General features: G+C 50.9%; 8 protein-coding genes across 8 annotated transcripts; 3 read left to right on the top strand and 5 right to left on the bottom strand.

The window, feature by feature from the left end:
* Position 1: 1 nt before the first annotated feature.
* On the top strand, positions 2-595 carry An05g00400 (uncharacterized protein; the record flags this gene model as incomplete). The annotated part of the gene is made up of 1 exon (XM_059747845.1): positions 2-595. A coding segment is annotated over one exon (594 nt), but the record flags the coding sequence as incomplete, so codon positions are not given.
* A 616-nt stretch (positions 596-1,211) lies between these two features.
* Positions 1,212-3,471, bottom strand: An05g00390 (uncharacterized protein; the record flags this gene model as incomplete). Its single annotated transcript, XM_001390576.1, has 4 exons — positions 1,212-1,630; positions 1,692-2,570; positions 2,631-3,026; positions 3,093-3,471. The coding sequence occupies 4 exons, from the start codon at positions 3,469-3,471 to the stop codon at positions 1,212-1,214; spliced, it is 2,073 nt and encodes a 690-aa protein (XP_001390613.1).
* A 1,696-nt stretch (positions 3,472-5,167) lies between these two features.
* Positions 5,168-5,773, top strand: An05g00380 (hypothetical protein; the record flags this gene model as incomplete). The annotated part of the gene is made up of 1 exon (XM_059747844.1): positions 5,168-5,773. The coding sequence occupies one exon, from the start codon at positions 5,168-5,170 to the stop codon at positions 5,771-5,773; it is 606 nt and encodes a 201-aa protein (XP_059603720.1).
* Positions 5,774-5,966: 193 nt separating this feature from the next.
* Positions 5,967-6,764, bottom strand: An05g00370 (uncharacterized protein; the record flags this gene model as incomplete). Its single annotated transcript, XM_001390574.3, has 2 exons — positions 5,967-6,614; positions 6,687-6,764. 2 exons carry the CDS (start codon positions 6,762-6,764, stop codon positions 5,967-5,969), a joined length of 726 nt encoding a protein of 241 aa, XP_001390611.1.
* Positions 6,765-8,185: 1,421 nt separating this feature from the next.
* Positions 8,186-11,468, bottom strand: An05g00360 (hypothetical protein; the record flags this gene model as incomplete). The annotated part of the gene is made up of 5 exons (XM_059747843.1): positions 8,186-8,459; positions 9,000-9,020; positions 9,354-9,562; positions 11,082-11,278; positions 11,453-11,468. The coding sequence occupies 5 exons, from the start codon at positions 11,466-11,468 to the stop codon at positions 8,186-8,188; spliced, it is 717 nt and encodes a 238-aa protein (XP_059603719.1).
* Positions 11,469-13,166: 1,698 nt separating this feature from the next.
* Positions 13,167-14,137, bottom strand: An05g00350 (uncharacterized protein; the record flags this gene model as incomplete). Its single annotated transcript, XM_001390572.3, is given in 2 exon segments — positions 13,167-14,068; positions 14,126-14,137. Coding segments are annotated over 2 exon segments (914 nt in total), but the record flags the coding sequence as incomplete, so codon positions are not given.
* A 398-nt stretch (positions 14,138-14,535) lies between these two features.
* Positions 14,536-15,342, bottom strand: An05g00340 (uncharacterized protein; the record flags this gene model as incomplete). The annotated part of the gene is made up of 1 exon (XM_001390571.3): positions 14,536-15,342. One exon carries the CDS (start codon positions 15,340-15,342, stop codon positions 14,536-14,538), a length of 807 nt encoding a protein of 268 aa, XP_001390608.1.
* Positions 15,343-17,008: 1,666 nt separating this feature from the next.
* An05g00330 (hypothetical protein) lies at positions 17,009-17,257 on the top strand (the record flags this gene model as incomplete). The annotated part of the gene is made up of 1 exon (XM_059747841.1): positions 17,009-17,257. One exon carries the CDS (start codon positions 17,009-17,011, stop codon positions 17,255-17,257), a length of 249 nt encoding a protein of 82 aa, XP_059603718.1.
* Between the last annotated feature and the right edge of the window lie 591 nt (positions 17,258-17,848).

The raw sequence follows: 17,848 nt of genomic DNA, 5'->3' as shown, positions 1-17,848 counted from the left end.
CGGCGCCGCTGCTGTCGGTACCGGTGCCTCCCCCAGTGAGGCTCCTGGCTCTGGCTCTGGCTCTGGCCCCTCCCCCAGTGAAGCTGCCGGCTCTGGCTCTGGCTCTGGCGCTTCCCCCAGCGAGGGTGCCACTGGCTCCGGCTCCGGCTCCGGCTCCTCCCCCAGCGGTGCTGCCGCTGGTTCCGGAGCTGGTTCCGCCGGTGCTTCCGCTGGTCCCAGCGGAGCCGGTGCCATTGGAATCGGCGCCACCACCCCGGTCGTCTCTTACACCCCGGTCCCCACCCCTAGCGGCTTCCACCCCTCCTCTCGCCCTCTGATCCCCAGCAGCAAGCCCGCTTCCTCCAAGCTTGTTGCTTCCTCCAGCGCCACCCCCGCTGCCTCTAGCGCCGCCCCTGCCAGTTCTTCCTCCAGCTCTTCCGGCTCTAGCTCCGGCTCCTCCGCTACCTCCCCCGAGGGTGTCTCCGCTGCTGGCACTGGCTCTGGCTCCGCCACCACTCCCTCCGCCCCTGTCTTCACTGGCGCCGCTACCCGCGCCGCGGCTGGTGCTGGTGCCGGATTGGCCTCCGTCTTCGCTCTCGTCGCCTTCCTTCTGTAAATGAGTTGACTTGAGTGTGTGTGTGACATAGAATCAGATCTATAGAGGCATATAGAAGGACCCTCTTGACTTTCGGGACTTCTATCTATACCACGCGAGAATCTACTGGATACTAGCAAATCAGTGGAGGTAAATGATCGGATGGGTGGTTTCCTTTGTTTGTGTCGATACTTTTTACCTTTATTTCTTTTACGACTCGACTGACAAATAACTTATTGTGTGCTTTATACCTTATTGGAATCTTCTGACGTCTATGGTTCTTTTTTTTTTCTCTTCTTCTATTTATATTCATCTACGGCTTTGCATTGCTTGGCTTCCGGTTGTTCATGTCCTCGTTTTTCTATTGTCTATAACTTTAATGTTTTGAGTCACGTCTCTGAAGCAGCTTCAGATACAGATACATACAATGTTTGCCTAAAATACTTGCGTATATCCATTCAATAGATACATACTAATTCTGATTCGTGCACTGACGAATACGATACGCATCGATCATCAACACTGTTACTTCCCACAAATGGTAATCAACTCGGTAAGTACAACGATAAATGTCATTTAATGTCACCTGTACAGCTCCAACTGCATCCAACTGCATCCAACTGCATCCAACAAGCGATTACAGCTTCGCCCGTCCCTGTCGATCAAAGTACTCACGCACCCGTCGTCGTGCCTCATCCACGACGTCGGCGTCTTCCACCGTCGGCGGCACATTCACCGGCGCCTCGTACTCCCCGCGCACTGCATGCTCCACCAGCTCTCGCAGCACTCGGCGCAGCGTCTTCCCACTGCGCGTCTTGGGGATCATGCCCCGGCCTTGTATCATGCCCCCTAGGGACGCGATTGCCCCGATCTGCTCGCGCACCAGCCCATTCACCTCCTGAAACAGTTCTGCTGTAGGTTTCGCGGGTATGGGCCCGGTCGCGGTTCGTGGCTGAATGAAAGCAAACGGGAGGTGTCCCTTCAGCGGGTCCGGAACGCCCACCACGCTGGCTTCGCCAATTTGTGGGTGCAAGAGGATTGCTTGCTCAATGGCGCCTTCAGACAAGTGTTAGCCTGTATTCCTATGTAGGATCAGTGACGCGACATTGAGACTTACCCGTACTGAAGCGATGCGCCGCGACATTGATGATGTCGTCGGATCGAGCCATGATATGGATATACCCGTCTTTATCGATTAACCCCGCGTCTCCGGTGTCAATCCACTGTCCATTAAATCTACGCAGATAACTCCGGTAGAACCGCTCGTCATCGTTGAAGAGACGGGTAAATGCAGTGGGCGCCAAAGGAATGCCTAAGACAATGTTCCCCATCGTGCCCGGAGGCAGTGCCTTTCCCTCGTCGTCGACCACGCGCACGTCAAATCCAGGCATGGGCAGACCTGCTGATCCTGGTCGAACGGTCAATGGCTTCACTGCATCATTCTGACGCGAGGACGACTCCATTGCCGCAGCGCTTCTAAGTGCCAGCCCAGATATGGGAGACCCTGATTCTGACGACCACCAATTGTCCACAACCACTGCACCGGGAGCAGCGTATTGGCTCAGAAGTTCTTGGTAGGCTTGCACAATACTGGGTTCGCTCCTTTCTCCCGCAAGAAACAGTGCGCGGAAATGTTGGAGGCCGCCACGCCGAGCCACCTCTTCAAAGAAGCGATTGTTGGGATCATCCTTGCGGATGGCCCGCATGGCCGTGGGCGCCGTGAACAACACATTTGCCTTATGCTCCTCGATAATCCGCCAGAAGGTGCCTGCGTCCGGTGTCCCCACCGGCTTTCCTTCGAAAAGGATTGTCGTTGCTCCAACCAGGAGTGGCCCATACAAGATGTACGAATGACCGACCACCCATCCAATGTCAGAGGCGCAGAAGATGACGTCCCCGGGCCCTTGTATATCAAATAGGTGTTTCATCGACAGCTGGAGTCCCACTGCGTGTCCACCGGCCTCTCGAAACACACCTTTGGGCGAGCCCGTAGTGCCTGGAATTGGATCTCGGGGTCAGTTCTACCCAAGGGCCACACTCAAGATCGGAGCCGTACCGCTAGTATAGATGATATATAGTCCATCCGTGCTCTTCACGGGTACCGGCTCGGCTCTTATGCCACGCATGCGTGCGCTTTTCACCAGTCGTTGCCAGTTACGTTGTCCAGCCAACTTATCGGGGTTATTCCACCGCAGTTGATCCCTCTGCCAGACGATCACTTTCTCTGGCTTGAAGTGGCTCAGCTCGATAGCACCCTCAACTAACGGTCGATAGGCGATGGGACCTTTTGAGCCTTCGATACCGCACGACGCTGTCATGAGGACGCGTGGCTTGGCCGCTTCAATGCGTTGTGCGAGCGACTTGGCTGCGAACCCGCCAAAGACTGCGGAATGAATAGCACCCAGGCGTGCAATTGCCAAAGCAGCAATAAGTGCCGCAGGAATCATAGGCACTTCCGATTATTAGCTTCTTCTTTATTTGACGTTGGAGAAGAAGATGATTCAAAATGAAGTCTTACTATAAATAATAACCACGTCGCCCTTTCGCACACCTTCTTCTCTTAGCACGCCTGCTAGAACCTCGACTTCGTCCAATAGCTGTTTATAGGTATATTTCTCCTTCGTTCCTGTCACCGGGGACTCCCAGATGATAGCAACATTATCTCCCTTGCCTGAATGGACATGCCGATCGACACAGTTGTAGGTCGTCGAGATCTCCCCATCCGGGAACCAGCTCCAATGAGTATAGCTGGAGCCACTGGGGGTTGTTTTCAATTGCTGGTCGATGGCACGCGATGGTTTTTTGTGCCAGTGCAGTTGTTCGGCCTGGCGAGACCAGAAGCCTTCTGGGTCGCGCAGGGAGGTGTTGTGGACCAACTGCTGCGGGTGAAGTGACATCGTGGATCGATAAACGATGCTGAAAGAGAAGGGGGAGGGGGTTCTCCTTCTTAAACAGTCGAAGAAATAGGACATAGACAAATAGTAATGGATGCAAAGTCGACGGAAGAGATTAAAAATGGGCTTGCAGCAACACACCACGCCAACATGGCGAAGGAAATAGAGAGCGGTGTCGTTTCCGGTGGGAGGATGAGGGTCCTCTTGCAGATACTCAGCGGTTAGTCCCTGTCACATTCCGCGGATGGGTCGAGGCTTGGACATGCTATCCGGAACCGCGCTGATGTGCCGTGAGGCTAAGGGGGTTAGTATGAGCACCGGCGTTTAACGTGCAGGCTTCGGGGGTTGGGTTGGTCTGTACTAGGGCGACGCACCGCCGAAGTGGCTGTTAAGTGACATGGTTTGTCTTCAACCAGAGTGGCGTTCGTGGCGGCGCGACCGCACAGAGACAACATGGGACCGACAACAACCCCGATGACAGCCGGAGGGAGGGGGGAGTGTCGATCACCGAGGATGAGGATGAGGAGGAGGGGAAGCAGCAGAGAAAGTGAGGGAGACAAGACAAGACAAGAGAAGAGAGAATGAGAGAAGATGAGGGGGAAAGGTGGGGATGACACCTTAACCAAGTTAATCAAGTCAAACCAAGTGGTCACTCCCTTTGTAGAGACCCACCGTCTTTCTCCGCTTTATGGGGACTTTTTATCATGAAGTACTCCAGCAGATCATTGACTCTCATGGTCGCATTTCTCAAGAAGAATAACCCATTTGAGTCTACTTCAAGTAGTTAGGAACTAGGCTACTAGATGGGGAGATATCAATACTATGGGAAGAAACCATCCTAAGAGTTAATTCCCTGGGAAAAGCAAAAAGAGTGTACAGTTTGAGTGAATGCCTGTAAGGAAAAAGGAGACTCATGGAAAGAGAGATTCTTTTTCACCACCACTACCACCACCACAGTACTACTACTAGTAATGAAACCTACTCCAATGTGGGCTAGTGACCAGTTGAGTTAGCCAGCCTCAAGAATGAGACATCGTGCAGTGAGCTGGAGGGGAAAAGTGATTAGTACTACTAGTACGGAATCCTAAAGTATCAGACGCGATAACCGAACTCTTGCGATGTTAACTCTCATTAGTCAATAGGACCTCATGGGATCATAATTCGTATTCAAAGAAAAAGAAAAATAATAACTCGATGCCTACATTGGGATATCAACACTACTAGTCAGCTGGCTTCAACTCGAGGTGACTACTGTGAAGTAGAGACATCATACAACGATTGAAAGACACATATACAATGATCTGATATACACACACACGCAAATATATATATTCAATTAGCTATTGCTCTGCTTACCAATTCCAGAAAAAAAAGGAGGAAACTAAAATAAAAAATAAAAAAGGAAAAAAATATATATATATATCATATAATAATACCCGACCGACCGACTGACTGGCAGTAGTACTTACTAGTAGTATAGTTGTTAACACATCAAAAGAGAAGTACATTATTTGGGCCTTTCCCCGCACGCGAACCCAATCATTATGATGAATTTACTCTCAACATCCACCGGTGACGGAAATAGAATATATTAGGTTATCAAGGGTTCACTTTTTTATCTTTGTGATTCTTTTGTAGTAATGCCAAATGCATCGGAAATTCACAACTCAAAAGCTCAGCCGTAGGGTATCATATCGCAATGCCTGCTAAACGGTCGACTGCCATCCTCGCTCTACCGCACGAGTCGCTCCTTCATCCACCGCCGCCCCTCATCGCTCCCCATTGCCTGCCTCGTCCAGCTGCCCCTCTTGCCTCCTGGCCCTTCATGCGCCACCCAGATATGCAGAAGGCTGGGCGCTGTGCCGACGGGCGCCGAACAAACAAAATCAAAAAGAAAATACGGAACAAAGCAAACAAGAACAGAGATTGCGCATCGTTCTATGGTCCCAGCAGCTCCGGAATCCCCAGCCCCTTGAAACATAAGATTCCCCAATGTAGCCGAAACACCCTGCCATGGACGCGAAAGAAAATTCACCCCCCGGGCACATATAATACTATTAATAAACAAGCATGGTTCATGCATCAAGCACATTCGTTGGCTCGCCCTCGCATCTGTTCGAGTTGGGCATCTGCGAGGAATGGAGTTCGAGAGAACGAGACTTCAACGAAAACAATAAATAGGTCGAAAGTTGCGCGTTGCGTAGATTCTGCTGGACGGCGCATTGTCGACAGCCGGTATGAACGTGGGGAAGATGCTGCCCCTGGTCCGACCCACATGAGGCCATATAACAAGAGTATGAGATAGAGAGGCCAGGGGCAAACGTAAAATGGGGGGGAGGAGAGAAGAAATAAGAATACGGAAAGACAATCAGATCACCGACTGATCGAAAAAATATAGGTGTGCAGTTCTTGCGGCAGCAGGAGCAGCAGGGGCCAGCATCTAGGAACCGGGAAGGAAATCAATCAGCCAGCTGAACGGGCCGTGCAAAGCCACCTATTCACAGAATTGTGCACTTGAACGGGCGGCGATGGCTTCCCGTACGGTCGGGCCGGAATGATCTGGGATACTCGGGACCAGGATCACGCCCGGCACCCAAACCGGTCGTTCGTCTATCCTGAGACCGTCCTTGCTGTTGCTGGCGCTGCTGTCGCAACATCCGGACCACGTCGTAAAATGCCTTCTCCACATTGATGCAATTCTTCGCGGAGGCCTCGACGAATTCGCAACCGAGATCCTTGGCAAGCGCCTGCCCCTCCTGAGCTGAAACCGCGCGCTCGACGGCTTTGTCGCTTTTGTTGCCAACCAACATGACCGGCACCGGAAGCGGGGGGCCTGAAGGCGTGTGAATCGGGGATCCCAAGTAACTGGCCCCCGAGGGCGATCCGGAGTTGGCCGATTCCTTGACCATCTTGATCTGATTGTAGAATTTCTGTATGCGGGAGAAAGAAGCTCTCGAGGTGATGCTGTAGACGAGAACGAACCCTTCGCCGTCACGGATCCACTGGTCTCTCAGCGCAGTATATTCCTCTTGACCTGCTGTGTCCAGTACTTCCAACATGCACGACTGTTGATCAATCACGACTTGTTTACGATACGAGTCTTCGATGGTCGGATCGTAGGTCTCAACGAAATGGTTTAGACAAAGCTGTTGGGCAAGACCAAGGTCCAAAGATCAGTTGTCAGAACACCAGTGCGGGCGGGTACGCGAAGGGCTAACCTGAATTGTGAGGGCTGTTTTTCCGACACCACCATCCCCTAGCACCACCAATTTATACAACGTCATTTTCCCCGACATGGCGATTGATTATTCTACCAGAAAGGTAGAGCGATAGGTTGAGAGATAATTGGGTGTGTCACTGGGGAACAACCGGTGTGGGAGAAGACCACAGGAGTGGAAAGAGGAAGAGAGGGAAAGAAAAGAAAAGCAAAGAGATCTATGAAGGCTCCACGGTAAGCACGGACGCGGGAACGGAGCGTTTCGATTCGCGAAACGCTGGGGTCCTAAAGAGGACGGCTATTTGGGTAGTGCGGTTAGCCACCGGAATCCATTGCCTTTGGACCCCCAGTCCAAGCTCACCAGTCCACACCGGGAGCGACAGGAGCAGCCAGAGGAGATAAGGAGGAGGGGGGAATATTACGTACCTAGAACGCAGTGGGAGAAGGCTGGAAATTAGGGAGAGAAGGGAGAGAGAGAGAGAGAGAGAGAGAGAGGGGAGGAGGTAGGGGAAAGGTGGTAACGAAGAGCGATCAAGAAGTCGCCGAATTCGCGTTACTGCGACCTTTGAAGCAATGGAGGGGGAAAAGCAACCAAAGGTGGGAAGAGAATGTGGTGAAGGAGGACCTCTTGATTTGGCTCGAGGACTCTCAAATAAGCGGCCACCCACAGCTGCAGAATGGCACAAGCGGGCGGAGTTCAATTTTAGTGAGCTGGCCCGGAACTCCGCGTGAACGTAAGAAAATAAGATGAACGGGGCTTGCCCGAGCTTCCAAACACAGGAAGGTTTGCCTCAAGGTAGTTCTGCCACGTGAGGGGCGAGACGCAGACAATGATCGCCACCAGCGGATGTACTGAGAAAGTATCCGCAGGCTGCGAAAAAGGAGACTCTTTCTGCGATGCTGAGTTTGACGAGAGTGGAGGGGGAGGGGAGGGGAAGAGGCGCAGGACCTAAAGGGAGGTCCAAAGAGGCTTGGCCGGAAAAGATTCGACGGAAGAGGGGCAACCCCCAATTGTTGTTGTTTTGGGAATGGTTCAAGTTTTAAGGTCCCGAAGAGTGAGAGGTGTACCCGAGAGAGTGAGGAATTGAAGAATTTCGAAAAGAGAGAGAGATAGAGAGAGGGGAAGAGAGAAAAAAAAGAGGATTGAAAGGATTCTAAGAAGAAGTAAAGAAAGAAATAATAGAAGGATGATGAGGGGATGGTATGGAGAGGGTGAAAGGGAAAATTAAAATGAGAAAGAATAAAATATAATAAAAAAATAAATAAAAAGAAAAGAAAGGGCGTAAAAAAAGGATGACTAGGATACAGAGAGAATAGATAATGAAGTAGCGGAGACGATGATCCCTGCTGGAGACCAACAACCGCGGTTTGGTTTCAAGAGGTAAGTACTTAGTAGTAGGAGGAAATCAATCAATGGATGAGCCAGGTCGGGATCAATGATTCTGCTAGAATCAATTTAACTGGACAGGACACGAATGGAGTTGGGATTGGAAGGAAAGGTCATAAAAGTGACGGGGGAAGAGAATAAGCAGAGGCAAGAATGAGTTGAGGGTGTAGGCGAGATGGATGGAATGAGAAGATCAGAGAAGGGAGGAGGTCGCAGTAGGAGGAGGAGGGGGTGGAAGTAAGTAAAGTAAAGTAAACTGACCGAAGGAGGGGAAGAGGAAGATGTGGATGAGAACGAGAGTCAAAAAGGTCACAGAAGGGCAGTTCAAGGCAGTTGAGTGAGTGAGTGCCATCGGAAGGTAAGTAAGTAATTTGGAGCTGGACAATGCTGCAACCAAGACCCACGGGGGGTTGTGGAAACAAGTGGGAGGGTATGGTATGGTACGGTCATTTTTCCTGGTATGGAAGTTCTCCTGGTGGGTACCAGGTACTTTCAGGTACACAACAAACCCCCCTCTTCTCTCTCTCTCTCTCTCTCTCTCTCTCTGTCTCTCTATTTCTCTCTTTTCCACTCTTGTTCTGCGTAGAGTTGAAGATTCTCAAATAAATTACTCTCGACCAATTTGATTGGGGAACTGAAGGAGTTGACCCAACCTCTGCTGTCCCGATCATGCTGCCGTACCGACCACGCGCTCTCGGAACCAATTTGAACTTGACAGCCCATACGGAGATCAACCTAGAATCTAGACCATACTATCTGACATGGGTATATGACTGGGAAGAAATCTTGAGAATCCCATAGGAACGAACTACTATGCGGCGTTTTGTCTATCTAGTATCTACACAGAAACTTCCCAACAAACGGCAAGCTTAAAGCTTGCTGCCTGCGACGCCTCGTGCTTTACATCATAATCGGTCCCTGTCCCACCTGGATTCATTTGTCCGCTTCCTAGAGGACAGAAGTTGCATTCAAATTGAGGTTCAGTCTTGAGATGGTTTCGGGTAGACACGAAGTGGGTGCATGGAAACACTAAGTTCAAGGCTGGCTCCCCACAACAGACAGAAGTCAGAACAGGCATGGTAACTGGTAATAAATGGTATTGGTCCCGATTGCAGATTGTATCAGGAGTCAGGAATGAATACATAATTAGCTCTGAGTGTCCCTATCACGGAGGGATTCAGGAACAGTCATTCGTCTGATGCAAAGAGCAACCCAATGCGCATGTGGTGCCATCATTTTACCCGCAATGGATAGAAGACAAACCATACCACACTCGCTCACGTTTTGCACAAGCGAGTAAAATTGTCTACTGGTGAAATGAACCTTTTTGCGCCACCAGGTGAACTGCCCGAAGTTCTACCAAGGGACCAGAAAGGCAGTGCTCGATATGACGCCTTATGGAGCAAGCCACTCGTCTGTATGGACCGATGTAGGCCCATGAAGACCCATCCATCCCGTGTAGCAGGAGGATTTTCACGGTTGACGATGCCCTAAGAGTCGCAAGTTCCACTTAAGTGCGACGGGGAGAAGGAAAGAACATTCCGCGCCCCCCTCTCTCCCCTGGGGAACCGGACTAACATCAATCTTCCTGATTATCGGGATTTCGAAAAAGTGCAACAGATCTGCCCAAGAGCCAGTGTACTTGGATGCGTACTGTCATTGCATGCCAACTAGAAGAGGTATGGAAAACTCAACGACCTCGGACATTGCTAGTGAGTTACAAGTATTCCATTAGTCATTATTTGCACACTATTGGGGAGTTAACCTTGATATTCACCAGTAACAGGCTCGTGAATATAGGTAGATAATCCCCAACTTGGTAGAAGACTAGTAGAGTTCTCGAACAACGAAAAGGGGCTAGCTCAGTAGAACAGAAGTCTCCATCGCCGCGGTATATGACGTTTGACAAATCGTCTTCCGGTCAGTCTAAGTTTGAGGTTGGGAAAGTTGGGAAATCCCTAGAGACATTCTAGTGGAGAGGGGAAGACATCATCCCTCCCCCTATTGCATTTGCAGCATAGGGAGATGTATCGGAAGCAGGAGATCACCGATCATGAGCTAGATTTGTTCGCCCCTTGAGAAGGACTAAATAGGTTAGGAGAGATCAACCGTTCAAGGTAGCACAGTAATGCATGTGCCATTGACCTTGAAGGCCCAAATCTCTAGTAACGCTGACCTCTCAAACATCGAAGACGTTATGAAACATTATAGCTAACAGCGTATTCTGTACTTGCTAGGTGTCTGTTGGGTGACCTTCTACTATCGTTGGAGGTACAGATCAAGTATCGGGCCGGGCCATAGCGCAAGTTGGACCTCCGTTCCCTTCCTTCGAGCTACAGCTTACTTACTGCCTACAGCGACGCACCCAGTCAGTCCTCGATCACTGCCATCCCATCGAGAGTGCCAAGGTGAAGGTGAGTGAGGGAGAGAAAAAAACACATCCGGTTGACCGGAGTGAGAGCAGACGAACTCTTGCCAAGCCACATTATAGGCGCGATGTTTTGGAGAAGAACTTGTTGGCCTGTACTTGATTCTCACATTAGTTACCCGTTTTGGTTTACCGTGAGTGTGACAGGGTTGGGCTTTTCCGTTCGGAGGGGGACATACTGTAAACCCAACAAGAAAATAATGAATCCCCTGGATAACCACACACACTACCACACAACTAGGCATTATTGTTTCCTCACAAGCAGAAGCCCGCTTACTGTGTGCTATCTATCCGTTATGCACCTTCCTTCTCGGGGGTTTCCAACCGTTGTTGACACCTAATTTAATATGAATTAATCAACGACGAATCCACCAGGAACGCGAACCCATCGTGATGTGTCCTATCCCCTGGGACTCTGAAGCCATCCATCATTTTAAATAGCATCGCGAGTAATATCCCGGCCCCGTTTCCTTCCACGTGGGTGGCTAAAGTAGCTCTCGGGGACTACTAGATTACTAGTACTGCTACCTACTAGTACTGCGTGGTATCTACTGGACGGCGGCCCGTGGTCCAGAATCTACCTTGCTCGGGGAAGTAGTGTTCCATCGGTCTTTATTTCCACTGAATCGCCGGACATCGTCATCTTCATGATAGGTAATCTCAAAGAAAATTCTGACACCGACGGGATGCCCGTTCCCTTCATTGGTGTGTCTCTCAATCGTAGCCGACGCTACCGGCTTAGTCTTCGTCCCATCACAATCAAAACTGACTCGCACGTCTTTTCAACGGTGGATGGACGGCCGGCTAGTCCGGAACAGGTCAGATTCATGCTCCGTAATTGCTCCAGTCAGGAAAGCTATGAGTAATGGGTAATTCTTGAGTTAACGTTTTTTTTTTTTTTTTTTTTTTTGTTTCTCAACCTCTTCCCCCCATGAAATGCTTAATAACTCACCAACAGTGGTAGTCATTGTGTAGGAAGCCGGCCGAGGACCCCTACTTCAAGAGCGGCAATACCATACATACTTAGTATGACCGCCAGTGCGTTTTACTTCCCTTCCTCCCCATCGGCCAGCCTAGAGCCACCGGCTGCATGACTTGCATGCACCCCATGAAGGACATGCATCTATCTATACATCTAGTATCTGGATTTCCACCGATCATGCATGAATTTGAACCGGCGCATGCAGCTTGCTGCTTGGGGGATTATGGTGGACCTGGTTGCTAGAGAAACACTCCAACATCCATGGCCAAGCATGCGAACGGATCAGGGGGGGACGGACAGCAGCAGCAAAAGAGGAAGAGAGAGGGGGGAGGAAAAGGGCGTCCCACCTGCCTGGGTCACTAATTACCGGCTAGTGATTAGTATCGACTATTTACTGGGTAACCTGCCCACTTTGCACATGGCTTTGGATCCCCGTGCATCCTGACAGCTTCCACTTCCTAATATCTACCAGCAGCCGGCCTTGGTCGTTTCCCTTCATTCCCCCGTCAGCGACAGGTGTACTATTTTTTCTATTGTCTGAATTTCCCCGAGGAACCATAACTCATGTTCAGAGTCTCATTCAAACCCACTAAATCCCCCATCCGTCTCCTCTGGATGGTGAAGTGGATTCCGCCACATATCCTACTTCTCCATACAAGCGAGTAATATAGTTCGAACCCCCTGAAAGGACCTCCGCAGGAGAAGGGAAATTGTCGCGGATATCTAGTTTCTTCTAGACGCATTCTAGGTTTCTTCCTTCCCACCCACTTCTCGAAGACGGGGAGTTCTACGATAAGAATGTGCCGAGGCCACCCACTACCCTCCCCCTTCCTTCACTCATTCATTATCCCATCATCATCTCGCATGTCGACAACGAAAATGGGAGCATAGTAGTCTTCGAGCAGATGAAACTGATCTTCGAAGTCATCCCGACCGATCTTTGAAACAGCCTCGTGCCTGGCAATCCTGTCCAGACCCGGATTGGGCATTTTGACCGAACAGCTTTTGCCAAGGCAGTCTAGGAAGTAGACCATGCTCTAGTCAGGCATCGTGCCTCGGGAGATGCGGATAGTCTGCGAGGTCTTTTCTGTGTTAGACACGTCTCCCCGGCTTCAATTGCCTCTCCTCGTTAGATGGTCCCTCATCTGCCCCCCTCGACTGCCGTCGCCGTCCTGACTAGCAAAGTCTAATTACGGTCTTGAAGTCTAATAAGCCGACCGGTAGTTACAAAGTGACCGCATACCTCCTTTACTCATACTGAGTGACCAGTGTCCTTAGGTTAACGGTCGCCGGTATTGACAGAGTGGCTGTTGCGTGAAGCAGTCATGGGAAGCCTAGTCGTGCATTCTGTCCTCAATTCTCACTAAGCTAAGGAAGGAACGAGCAAAATGGGAACCAGGACATGCTCTGTGCGTCGCAACGATCACATTCAGCCCACATTTTTCGAGCAATGCCAGGTTGATAACATCCCAACTCATTTCATGCGAACAGAGATGCCCGATATCCGTGCAAATCTATCCACACGCCACTGGTGATCATTACTATCCACTACGCCTCGAGGGGCAGGATGTCCGGGAATGGACCAGCCGGAATGATCGTCTGAGTGCTGCCCGATCGCTTCCCTAGCGCCTTCAGGTAGCCGAATTTGTACTGCCCAAGATTGTTAGCGAATGCCACCTTCCGACTATAACGGTTCACGTACTATGCCAAAGAAGGTGGTCTTCTTGAATGCTCCGCCTCGGGTACGCTGCGTTTCATCATGGTACAGCCGTCGATACCAACGGTCGATCAGCGGATATCATGCCGGATCATCTTGAGGTTGCAGCGGAAGATCAGGTAGTAGGCTACATCGAACCGACAAATGGTTGTGTACAGTCGAATGTCCGCCTCCGTGATATTCTCCCCAAACAGGTATGGCTGATGGCCTGGATGTGCCAGGTGCTGCTCAACGCGGTCCAGGGCCTCGAACAGTGGATACACATTCGCGTCATAAGCCTCCTGCGTTGTGGCGAATCCGGTTTTGTACACTCCATTGTTAATCTTGTGATACACCCACTCATTCATTGCGTCAATCTCTGACCTCAGATGTGCCGGGTAGAAACCCCCTCCAGGCCGGTTGGCCTCACGCAGCTCCTCCGGCAGAAGTTGGTCGAACTCTGTGTAAAGCATTCTGATGATCTCGGCACTCTCGTTGTTCACGATCGTTTCCTTTCTCTTATCCCAGAGCATCGGAACGGTATAGCGCCCTTCATAGTCCGGCTCGGCCTTAAAATAGAATTGGCTCAACTTTGTGAACCCATACAAGGGATCTTTTTCAGCGGACCCCCATCGGCCAGAAAAGAACCAACCTTCGGGCCCCAGCTCGGGGTCCAAAACCACGAGCTGGATGATATCCTCTAGGCCCTTGAGAGATCGAACCAGGTTAGTACGATGCGCCCACGGACATCCGTAGGTCAGGTACAAGACATAGCGGTCCTTTTCAGCAGGAAATTCCGCATCAGGATCCGAAGATACGGTCGAGCGGAAGGCGGACTCCTTGCGCCGGAAGTGACCGTCTGCATCGGCATGGCCATGCACTTTGGATTCCTGTTACAACTTAGCTGACCTATGTTCTTGACGAATTCAGGCAGAGATGATCTATACCTGTTCCGCCATATTGCTAATAACTGAATCAATTCAAAGTCGACAAAATAAATGATACGTCGAGTAGCACCAGAAGATGAGTGCACTACCTACAGTCTCACAGTCCAAGCTGTCAGTCAATTTTTAATTACTTATACACAGCCTGAGGCCCGGGCGCTGACAAATCGCCGCGATGATGCCATCTTATGATGCGGGGCGGAGCTTGGAGAAGTTAACCGAATATTGAGCTATCGTCATTCCTAAAGCGAGCGTGCTGGGAGGATATGCTAATGCCTGGAATTAAGGACAGAAAGGACCGCATCATCAAAAAGGATGCTCCAGACGATTCATCGGGTGCTGCAGATGCTTCTGCGCCACCTTATGCTCGATAAATGACGTGCAAAAGAAGCGCCCAGACACACAATTCAATCCTACGGCCTGGTTTCCTTCAGAATACCAAGTCGCTCAGCCACCCCAATTAGACCGCTGTAGCCATGCTCGAGCCACAGGTCGACAAAACCCTCCTGTTTGGCTTCGGCAATCTGTTCAGCGGTGAAGCTCTCCTCCTGGGGCCGTTCGACGTAGATTGTCATAAAGCCTGCTTTCTTTGCCGCTTTGAGATCGTACAAATGCGCTGCTACCATACCACACTCACTGGGATCCAAGCCGAACCGCTCGGCTGCTCCATGGTACGCTCGAAGGGCGGGCTTATAGGCTCCGAAGTGCTCAGCGCTGGCCACGTTCATGAATGGCAATGACCCATACTTCAAAAGATCTTCTAGAAGAGACACATTGCCGTTCGACAGAGTGCAAGTCTGGAACCGGCGGTTCAACAGCTCTAAGCCTTCGACCGAGTCCGACCAAGGCTCGAGCCGATGCCAACAGAGTGCAAGGTCCCATCGCTCTTCATCAGAGAGTATGTCGTGGAGACCTCTCTGGTGGAGCAGCTGCTTAATAGAGCTGTAATGATGTTCATCCACCGATACGAACGTCGATGTTGAATCAAAGTTCTTCGTAAACCGGCCATAGGACGCGCGCCATTCTTCCGCAATGGCCTGCCAGTCCTCAGAGGTCGTGGCCTGTACCCGTGCGCGGACGTCCGCTGGGAGCTGCTTCCCAGGATCGAGCAGAGCATTCTCAGCCGCTTTCATCAGGGCCTGAGTAACGCAGGAGCGCCACTCCACGACGGTGCCAAAGACGTCAAAGAATAGTGCCTTTGGGAGTGGGCTGATCGACATGATGGGATGTAAGATTTGACTCGTGTGGCGTACCTATCTGGCTGATGCAAGGTTCGGGTGTCACTGTCCGCGTTCCGTATTGCACAACGCCACTGAAGGTGCCTGTCTGTCGGGATGTAAATTTAGAGCTTTGAACCTTGGCCAGTGTGTGTACAGGGGTACGGAGGCGATGCGTCCCTATAGCGGTACTTCGCGGGTCTGTGAGATATGCACAGTGTAGCAGGGGATTTCCAAAGGCGCCAACCAGGTCAAAGCAACAACCTGCTGGTAATATCAGGGCTCTGGTTATTCATCTAGCCTATCTAGATATATGAATCCCACACTCAAAGAGAGAGGAGAGAGGAAATCGAGCGATAATGGAATCATGAGGGGAAAGAATGGCGAAGGCGAACAAAGCGTGCACCGGCAGAAACATCAGCCAGGAGTTCTGGCGATGCAAAGCATGCAAAACGATCAACCTTTGCTCTCTCTCACCCTCTCCCTCTCATCTCTCACATGAACTATTCTTTCTCTGCTCTCTACCCCATCCGCTCTGTCCCGTGCTCGAATAATGACGAGACTTTGGTTACTTGCCGCTCAGAGTTCGGATTAGACTCCCGACTGGCTGATATAACACGATTGTACAGAGACGGGAAAGGCAAAGACAATATATTACATGAGATTCCCCCACCCCACAAGCTGCGGTGATCCCTGGATCTATCACATTATCACCTTCCATCGCTGCTTCAGGTTAATAGGCAGGAAAGTACGGGGTTACGTCTCACTGAAGGTCCGCGCATCGCTAGCCCTGCATTGAACGTTCACCGTTGGCTGACCAGGGCGTCTTTTGGTTATCCTTTCCTGGATAATGACAGCTGCAGCCCGATGATCCTTCAAACGGCGGGATCTTGGTCTGTCTAAGACCGGAGTAACGACTCTCGTCGGCTGCGCCAAGGAGGTCTCTTTGGTCCCCTAGTTCAGCCAGGAAGACACTATCTATGTGATCGCCTCTCTCGGGATGCGTGGTTAGTACCATGATAGTTGATCCTGGTGCTCTCTGGAGCGACGCGACGACATCCGAGACACCAGCCGGACCAGTCCAGACCAACCGCGGATATCCTCCGGCGAGGTATTAACGAGTCACTAGGATATTAATACTAGCGTTATATTTATTATTGTATACTCCATACTGTGATCTAGTATGAACTGTCTAAGTACGATCCCTGTCTACTTCTCAGCTGCAGCCTGCACAGCCGTTCAGGTAACGCACGGCCGACCTGTCAGGTCCGGTTTACCCCTGAGACGAAGGCCGGAAGGCGCAAAATCCAGTCCGTCTTGCCGCGTGGGTCGCCAAGCTTGAAGCCGGCGCAGACTACGGCCGATTAGACTGCAAGCCAATTGGCTTTGGTACGTAACTGCTCACGTTCTCTTAATTGAGCCAGGGACGAAAGTCGGATGCTGATTTGGCTGAGCAATACCGGATTGATAACTAGATAGATAGTCTACTATCTAGCTGGCGACAAATCCTTTTTGCTCCATTCCATTATGATCTAACGCACATCATCGCCTTGCGTCACACGGACCGCGCGCGAAAATTGATCGCAGACCGGCAAACAGTGATGGTCGCCAAGCCATTAAATGAATTCGATATGAATACGTATCCACCCGAGAGGTCCGTGATGATTTGATGACAGGAAAGGTGAATTTAGTATTCATCCCGTCCGTCGACGCAGAAGTTATCACGAGGGGAGACGTTTTCCCTCGGAGGCTGCCAACAGCAAGGACGCCTGCAAAGGGTCATCCATCCAATCTCCCCGCCTCCCTAGTATGTAATTTCCGGACTGGAGACACTACCCAAAAGTTGAGCGCCGGGCCGTCTCCCAAGGTGGTCCTGAACCAGGGAACGGTGGAAATGATAAGTGGGGAGCTAAGCTGAACGGAAGCACCCAAGGATCCTTCCCGGCTGTTCCTCTCGTGCACCCCTTCTGGTTCGTATTGGGTTCAAGAATCAATGAACAGAGGTAGTATGGAGTACAAAGCGCGGAAATTAAACGCCTCTCACATGTCAAATGTTGGACTAGGTGCCCTTGACAACTGAACCACCAACTCCCGGGACGACCATCTTGATGAAGGAACTCCGAGTCCGCTCCGGGTCTGATAGCAGATCGGGGGTAACAAGCACTCCATCAGGACGTGACGGGTTGGTTTTTTCCTAAATATAAGTTGCGCAGCCTTTTCTGGGGCTGGTGAAAGGACTCTGAAACATCGAGCACGGGCTCGTTGGAAATCCATTGGTGGCTTTGAACAAGATAGTATCCTGAAGCTTCCCACTCGTCTTTCAATCATACGATTGGGGAGATGCAACAAACTTTCTTCTACGGCTAGTACACCCATGTCGCGTCGGCTGGAATCAGTCCCTGCAGGCTGGCCTTCACTGATCCCGGTGGCTATTCAACATCCGCAATCAAGACGCTGGCCCGGTATAGCCGATACATGGCAACGAGGCTACCAATATATCTTAGCCCTC

Source organism: Aspergillus niger (genome assembly GCF_000002855.4).
Source record: "Aspergillus niger supercontig An05".
NCBI classification, from domain to species: domain Eukaryota; kingdom Fungi; phylum Ascomycota; class Eurotiomycetes; order Eurotiales; family Aspergillaceae; genus Aspergillus; species Aspergillus niger.
Note: the sequence above shows the minus strand (reverse complement) of the source record. Positions and strands in the feature narration are given on the sequence as shown.